Raw genomic sequence first — 8,389 nt, 5'->3', positions numbered from 1 at the left:
AAATGCCTGTATGTCCTAAGCTCCGAAGTAGGCACCATTGAGTGGTAAGCTGAGACAAACTTCCAAAGGCAGTGTAAGGGCCAAGCTGCAAAATGAGCCTGTTGTTCATCTTCTCTAGCACCACCGTCACCCACTCACATGAAAAGAGCATTTGAATGAATTAAAATGCAAATCTACATTTATTATATGAAATTGAGACAAATGACACACACTTGAAGCCTGCCAGAGTAGCTATCACAAACATTTATATAGTTTTAGATGACGACTTAAACCAAATGAGAGGATGGAATAGAAACACTGAAGAAACACCTTGTGAAACACTACAGGAAAAAAGCAACTCTTGCCATAGTTACATTAGTAAAATACAAATTAGGAATTAGCAAATTAGCAATTAATTCTGCTGTAAAGAGCTAGTCTTGTGTAGACATGTACCTCCAGGGAAGCCTCCAGCCACAAGGTGTTAGTGCAAGGCAGAGAAGCAGCCTGACTTCAAAGAACAACTGCAGGGGTCTCAAACTACGTGGGAGAGGACTTTGCACTGCCACAGCCTAATGGGATGTGGCATCGTCCAGGAATCCTGCAACAAGAGGCCAAACAGCCACTGGCCCAGGCCAGAGTTGCCCAGAGGATGTAAAGATGTATTTATGCTAGGTCTGATTTAGATTGTGCTCTACACAATCAGAACTCTTTGAAGGTTTGCCTTGTGCAATCATTTCCTTTGTCAGGAATCAGAAAAAGACTGTGAAAAGACTGTGAACAAATTGTTTAGGCATTGAAATTTAACCCTGTGGAATCCTTACAGTGTAGCACAGTGTGACACAGCAGGAGCACATTTGTCAGGGGACTGAAGCCTCTTTGCTCTCTCTGCACAAAACATATACATTAGCATTGTGTGGGGTGGGGGTGCTCCCGAGCGCACGAGGCAGCTATGGGGACACACAGCTCCATGCCTCTGCTGCCTCCCATCTGCACGCAGCCCCCTGCACCACTTCTGCGCTGTTAGGGAAAATAGAGCCTTCCGATCCTTCGAGACTGTCTTGAAGCCCTTCCATGGCATTTTGTTTCAGAGATTGTACAAGGTTTGATTTTTAAATATCCATAATGCAAATGAGAAAATTCTCGAGCATTACTCTTAACAGCAGTCTTGTTAAGAGTCTCAAAGTCTTTTCACCAGCATTAATAGTGCCAGAATATCCTAGCATTAATGTCAGAATATAAACACTAAAACCAAAAAGGCGTTTGGTAGAAGCTAGTCAGTTCCAAGGCTTTTCATGTAGCTGTGGGCTAAGGAAAGAACCCATCTGGTGTGGATTCTACACCAACATTCATGACACCAACAGTTTCTGTCTCACTCTCCATACAGTAAGGTACTGTGCATCCCCTGCTCCTCCTGAAAAGCAGAGTCTGAGAGCACCAAGTACCTCACAGCAGGAGCACAGCCCTCTGTAGAAATAAATTTTAACACAAGATAGCCCACCAATGTTCCTGTGAACTGTTGAAAAATATGCTGACAAGAATAAAAAATAATCATTTGGAATTTCACAAAGAAAAGCCACTCTAAATAATTTCCAACCGCAATCAGTCTTTGCTCCTGCTTTACAAGTTTTAGATGAGACTATCCTTCTTTTATAAACCCATTCAGTTATATGCTTAAGAAAGTAGGTAAATTTCTCTCCAGTGGAGGTATTCAAATATTATCTTTCCTTGTGGCTGCCAGTATTTTGATATCCCATTTCAGAACCTCTGTTTAGTAGTCTTTGGGGAAAAAATAAAAACAGAAACAAAACAAAACAAAAAAAACCAACCAAACAAAAAAACACCACCACAACAGAAAAAAAAAACAACCAACCCACCACCACCAAAAAACCACACCCCCCAAACTGCTGCAAATGAGAAAAAAAAACGGTTAGAAACAAAAAATGGTAAATGACAGTTAGTTATTTATTAGGGAAGACTAGACGGTTGTTTGCTATGTGATACACCAGAGGAGTAAGCAGAATGTAAAAGCCTTTTCACTCTCCAAAGGAAGGTAAAAATTGTTTCAGGATGTTCTACAGATGGGAAAGAGCTCATACCTCTACATCGATGTAATCTGCAGCTTCAAGACTTAAGTTCGAAATGTGTTTTAACTCAACTCTCCAGCTATTTCAGCTCTTGAAGGACAAATCCTAAACCACCTTAGTCCCATCAGTCCAAACAGTGCGACCTAAGTGTCCTCAGATTTCCTCTGAATGTGCTCAGAACTTCGCAAACGGTGTTCCTGCAGCCAAGCAAGTCTCCTCTCTTCAGCGCTACACAAATGTGCTGCTGACCCTTGCAGAACCAAAGCTCCCAGGGTCCTTCCCTTTGTGTCCATGGAAGTTCTGAGTTCACTCTGTCCTTCTCAAGAGGAAAACAATGCACAGGCCAAACAATGGAGGGCTCCTTTCCTCCACAGCGAATCCTGCCTTAATTAGGAGGACTTTTGCACAAGATGTATTATCTACTAGGCCAGGATCACCACACTATCATATCATGCAGAATTCAGCTCTTGTATTATCTTCAGATCTGATTATTTCTTTGTTTAGCTCCTACTAACATGTTTGGACATGCAAAATCACAACACTTTACTTCCTCAAAGGTAGCAGTAGGAGATATCTCAGTGCAGAAAGAATTCCATTATTAGAAAAAGCACAGGGGCCAGCTTTTTTCCTTTCATCAAGCTTGGGAAGCTTTAAACAATATGCAAAGGCAAAAGGGGAAAAATGGTAATAGTACTGAGAAGGCCAAAATTTGAATGAGATAACAAACTTTTCTTGTGGAAGGAAAAGGAAATGACTGATTCTAAAAAAGCTTCTGTGATAAATCATCACCCCTGCATGAAATTCCATTCATATATGTGGCAATATCTGGTAGTGATGTTAAAGAAAACCAAAAAGGAACAAAAACTTAGCAACAAACAAGTCTATAAAGAACAAAATATAGCTTGCTAGAATTGCTGAGCTTTTTCAGTAGTTCAAACAGTAGAAGGAGATTTGAGAATCAAACAAGGCTTTCAACAGCTGTATTTGTATTACAGTCATAAAGGCATAAATGTGAAATGCAGCTCTAGTAAAACACTGAAGTTTATAAAACTGGTTGGTAATTTTCCACTCTTTCCAGAAGTATCTCAGAATATCCAGGGGTATAATACCTGAAAGAGAAACATTTTGTTTGTCTGTTAGACTACAAGACATGCTGTGTGCAAAGCAATGGAACACTATGCATATTTCTACTGATCAGGAAGAAACCTCAGCATTAAACACTGGTCAAGGAATTCTACAGTTACTCCAAACAACTTTTTAACAACCTGCTTTTCAACTTACATTATCATTTATACTTGTAAGTCAGGTTTTTAAAAGTATATTTAGCTACTTTTAGAGCAAGTAGGTAAGCAGATACATTTTAGATAGGTTCAGCTTCAGCTGCCATAAGCATTGTCTTTACTAAGAAATGTAGGTGTTGGCTTCTTTTGAAATTGTGGCCTTTAATAAAAAAGTGTGAGTTTACACAGAACTGTCGGCTGCAAATAGTCTACCGCTGTTTGTCAGACATAAGCACACACCCCGAAACTCACACGAAGTCTACATCCATGAGAGGGGCACTGGTTCTGGAACAAAAAAAAAAATGTTGCAGTGACCTTCTCTCTCTAATGCTACTCAAGGATGGACATTATCCAGTAGGTTTTCTTTAGAGTAGGACTCTGTGGTGCTGTTATTGTCCTGCTGTCATTCAACTGGTTTTCCACAATGGACCAACTACATGGATTCAATATGCAAGCATCAAAGCTGCATTTAGTTCTTGTTTTCCAGGTTGAGACTATCTGAAATTTAATACTGTATTATTCTAAAACCATACATCTCAGTATATTTCTAGTTTTGCATGTGAATTGCCATCTCTGAGCCCTGAAAGCTTTAACTGTAAAGAGAGAGGAACACACCTCCACGTAATGTAGGCCTAAAATATACTCAAAAAAACCCTCCCCTTTTCTTTAAAGGAAAATCTGTTCACCCTGTTAATTTTCATTTTCTGGATAATTTCTGCATAATTTAATTCTTTTTAAACCTCATATTACTTCTGTGATTGTAAAGCCAACTTTCCAATACATTACTGTATTCAGTCTGCAAACACCCTAAAATAACAGGTCTCCAGGACAAACCCAGAGCTGGATTCTATCACAGCTGCTGTGCCTCAGGCAGCACAACCGACATCAGGCAGTAGCACAGACAGGCAAGCAGGAGATGCTGGAAGGGGCCTTTTTCTTTATTACATCCCAGGCTAGATGGGTAACCTTTTTTCATTTACAGGGAGAAAAAAATAGCTATAACAAAGAAACATTATTAATACCCAGAAGAGCATAAACAAATTCCTCTTTCCCTCTGAAGTACTAGCTGCAGAATAAAATTTCTTTATGACTTTGCTTTTACCCATTTGACAGCCACTGGCTTTTCTTTGTGGGGACAAACAGGGCTTCATTTTGTGAGACTTAGTTTCTAGCTACTATTAGCTGAAGAACTCCGCTGCTCTAATTAAAATTGATGATGCAGATTTTCAGAGCCTGTAGAGGGAGTACACGAGTACAACATCCTTCTGATGTGTTGATGGAGTGAAGGACTGGTAAATGGATATCTAGAATCTAGGAGGGCATTTCTCTCATTATTACAATTTAGGATGGTGACATTTTGACTGTAAGCTATTTAATAGTGTTTCTGTATTCATTAAGGGCAAAGTTCAACTTGGTGCAGACAGCTGGTGTATGGTCCTTTTATATAACACTTAAGCCTCATGATGAGGCTCAGGGAGGAAGGGCAGCTGTGGGCAGACCAACTGTGCAGGAGAGTCTCTGGACCCTCTGTACATCAGAGGAAGTTTCAAAGGAACCTCTGAATACACCAGTTCAGACACACTATTATGAAAGTCAAGGATGCAACCAAGATTCAGCAATACCTGTATTTTGGAGCCTAAGTAATCCACAAATAAGTTACCAAAATAAATTTCCCACAGACATTCATAAATATGAGTGGTTGTACTGAAGACTCAGAGTCCATCTGGGCAGTGCAGACTGACTTTTCGGCACACTTTCCTGCAAGAGCCTGATTATTTGGGCTTTGTTGACAGACAAAGAAATTTGATTCCAAAGACAAAAAGAGAAAGCGCTCTAATGTATGTTTCCAGAGGTTGTGTTACCGCTGGGGGAATTAACCAAATGTTAAGCTTTGGTTTTATTAAAACTAAAATTCACACAGGAGTTAAATTACTATTTTAAATCCTTCCTTTGTGTTGTTCCTGTGAAAAACATCTAACAATGTTACAATATGAATTCTTTAAATTTCATTTTCCTTACCTTACTATTTCCTCTGGATAGCAATTGTTAATAGAGTTGATATATTCCTGAAGAAGTGACCCAGGTTCTGCATTTATTTCTTGAACCTTTTTAAGTCCACCAGTTGTTACAAAGAGACGACGTGCTTTACTGTCATGTGGTAACACCTACACACAGAATAGTACATTAAAAAAATTATTTTGAATTAATCTGTATGCCACTAGGCTCAAATATTGCTTATTTGTTTTTAATTTAGAGAACAGATAAAATGGAAAATCAGAGAAACATCTGTAATGACTACTGTATTATAACACCCACTTGTATAGGGAAAAAACCCCATAAGCCCTTTATGATTACAACAAAATTCATCATGTACTTTAATACATAACATATATAAAATAATGAATTTAATATTTATCCTTAAATAAATAATATTTCTTGAATTACTCCTACAAAGAGAATAAGATTGTAGAGAATAAATAGATAATAAAAACAGAACACTAACATGGAATAACAACAGCATCTGTTCCACTCAAACCAAGTTATTCAGGTCTTTTATGTCAATTCCCACAGTTTAATTGTAGAGCTGAATTTTATATCATTATAATGATCTAGTATAGATTAGTGCATGAAAACAATACTGAGAATTGTTGCAAGTGAACAATACAGCCTTGAAGCATTACATGCTACTATTAAATTCCTAGATATTAAAATCCTTTAACACACTGTGTAGCCATGGAAGCCTTTTACAAACACACACACAAAGCAAAAACGTGAAGTTTCTGCAGCCAAAGGGGATGAGAAGCAGAAATGATCAGACAATAACATTCTGTGCTCCCTGAGTGATGCCAATACGCAGCTCTGTCCAGAGGACGGCAGGGAGGGAGGGAGGGAGGGAGGAATGAAGAGAGGGAGGTGGGGGCTGGGCCAGGCGAGGGAGAATGACAGCATGTAGTCCATAGGCCCATAGGGCTGCAATATTATTAAAAAAAAAAAAAAAAAAAAAAAAAGAGAGAGAGAAAAAGACAGAAAGATAATGCAAGATGTCAGCTGCATCTACAGCAAAACCAGATGCGTTTAAAACCAACTCTGAGAGTTAGAGATTACGAGGGCAAAAGCATTTTCCACACTGGTCAGACATTAAGCCATAAATTAGACTGTATTTCAGTGTAAAACAAGAGCCTCAAACGAGGAAGGGAATGCCCAAAAGGATGAAGAAAAAGAACAAGATTTCTTCCATGCATACAGGCAAACCACCTTCATTTCTGTGGTTCCTCTAGGCTGTACAAAATCAACAGACAGGTAAAGAAAAAGCAGGAGAGCACAGAGACTTCTCTCTATTATATGCTCCACAGAAGTGTCAGGAACAACTGTGATTTTTTCGTTGTGGGAACTGAACAGACGTCTGTTTTCACATATCTCCCACAACAAGAACTGCCAAGGAGCAACTAGCAAGGAGACAGGATATGGCCCTTTCCCTGCCTTCCTCCTCCACACTGTGACTTCCAGGATGGATAAGACAGCAGAAAACTCTCTTGGAAGGGGTCCTAAAGAGAGAGAGCACCTCTGAGACACAGTCCCTTCCCCCAGTCCAACCTGAGACAGCACAGAATTGCACAAACCCTGAAAATGCTAATGCTAAAATGCACAGTCCAGCACAAAAAACAAATAGCACCCCATTTTGAAGCACAGCTTGGAAATAAGGCTTTTACTGTGCCATGAATAAGCCCACAGAAGTAACAGACCACAGCTCTAAGAATAGGAAATTCCCAAGCTATGGTACAGGAGAGAAAAATGCTTTTACTACAGAGAACTTAATTTTAAGGGTATACCTCAGAAGAGCAAATGCCAGACAAGTATAGTTTAATAACATGTAGGCAAAGGAGAAAATCAAAACAAAACAAAGTATCAGCTGATATGAAGGGCACAAAACCATTTCAATAGCAAGCAACATTCAAATATACACTTGATAACCAGTTGCTATGCACTTGACTCATTAATAGCTCCAGTCAGAACAGAGAAGCAAAAGGGACTGGATTCTGTGCAAATCTCCAGTCTTTGAACAGCCTTAGCAAGAAGACAGGACAAATTAAACTGGGGCAACATAATCAGGAATCTGCACTACCAACAACAGTGCTTCCAGATCTGTCATAATTAGAACTGAGTATCAAGAGTGTTTTACTTGGCCATTTCCAGAAAGAACCAATAGAGTTTGATGTACCCTGCTAACAGGTTACATTGCAGAGTATTGCACAAAACATAGTCTATAGTTGAACAGGATTCCCAACACGAGCTAAACATGATAGACACTGCAAGTCTCCCAGTTGTTTAGCAATTACTTACAAATGTTAAATATTTTGAATAAATTGTATCACTTTTACTGCTGCATTCAAATCAACAATGTAATTAACAACTAACTTTCAAAATTTTGAGAAGGATGAGAAAAGATTTGGAATTTTTACAGTTATTTGAGACTGAAAATTAATCAGGATAAAAGGAATGAAGCCTTTACATTATGGTAAAATATCTGACTTAAGTCACTCCTGTACAGACAGCTTGTAGTTTATCTAAAACAGATGTGACTGGGATTTATGTGATACATTGGCTCAGCGAAAATATTTGCACGTGAGTTAATATTCCACTTAATCTCAAGAGGCAAGGAAGAAAAAAACACCTTGCTTATAAGAAACTGTTTTCCCAGTCTTAGGATGAATTATGGCAGATTCCAAATGAAACACTATCCAGCTGTATCAGACAAAAAAACAGGATCCAAACTGCTTTTGAAGGGAATGCTTGAGGATCCCGAGAAAACAATGAGACATTTAGAGTGACTTCTTCTTTGGAAAGATATCTTCCTTGCTAAATGGCAAACAATTAGCACTTAACATATTACTTACCAAGCAGAGCCTTTTCTTACCTTACTAAACTGACCAAGAATATGCTTTATAATACTGGGAGGGGCCTCATGAAGCAGTGGTTCAAGCGCTGGAAGATACGTGCATTTCTGAAGAATGTTCTTTAAGGCTTTCTTAGTCTATTGAAATGCAA

General features: G+C 38.8%; 1 protein-coding gene across 1 annotated transcript in view; it reads right to left on the bottom strand.

The window, feature by feature from the left end:
• Positions 1-1,929: 1,929 nt before the first annotated feature.
• The window catches only part of SPAG6 (sperm associated antigen 6), a 35,711-nt gene continuing 29,251 nt past the window's right edge, over positions 1,930-8,389 (bottom strand). The window contains exons 9-11 of the mRNA XM_066190262.1: positions 8,259-8,375; positions 5,363-5,508; positions 1,930-3,172 (exon numbers count right to left, since the gene is read on the bottom strand). Coding sequence (XP_066046359.1) covers positions 3,106-3,172; positions 5,363-5,508; positions 8,259-8,375 — 330 coding nt within the window. The 3' untranslated portion in view covers positions 1,930-3,105. The remainder of the gene's footprint in view (positions 3,173-5,362; positions 5,509-8,258; positions 8,376-8,389) is intronic.

Source organism: Chamaea fasciata, unplaced genomic scaffold (genome assembly GCF_029207755.1).
Source record: "Chamaea fasciata isolate MVZ Bird 193981 ecotype frontalis unplaced genomic scaffold, bChaFas1.0.hap1 SCAF_1, whole genome shotgun sequence".
Lineage (NCBI taxonomy): Eukaryota > Metazoa > Chordata > Aves > Passeriformes > Sylviidae > Chamaea > Chamaea fasciata.
The sequence above is the reverse complement of the archived record's forward strand: the minus strand, read 5'-3'. Positions and strand labels throughout refer to the sequence as shown.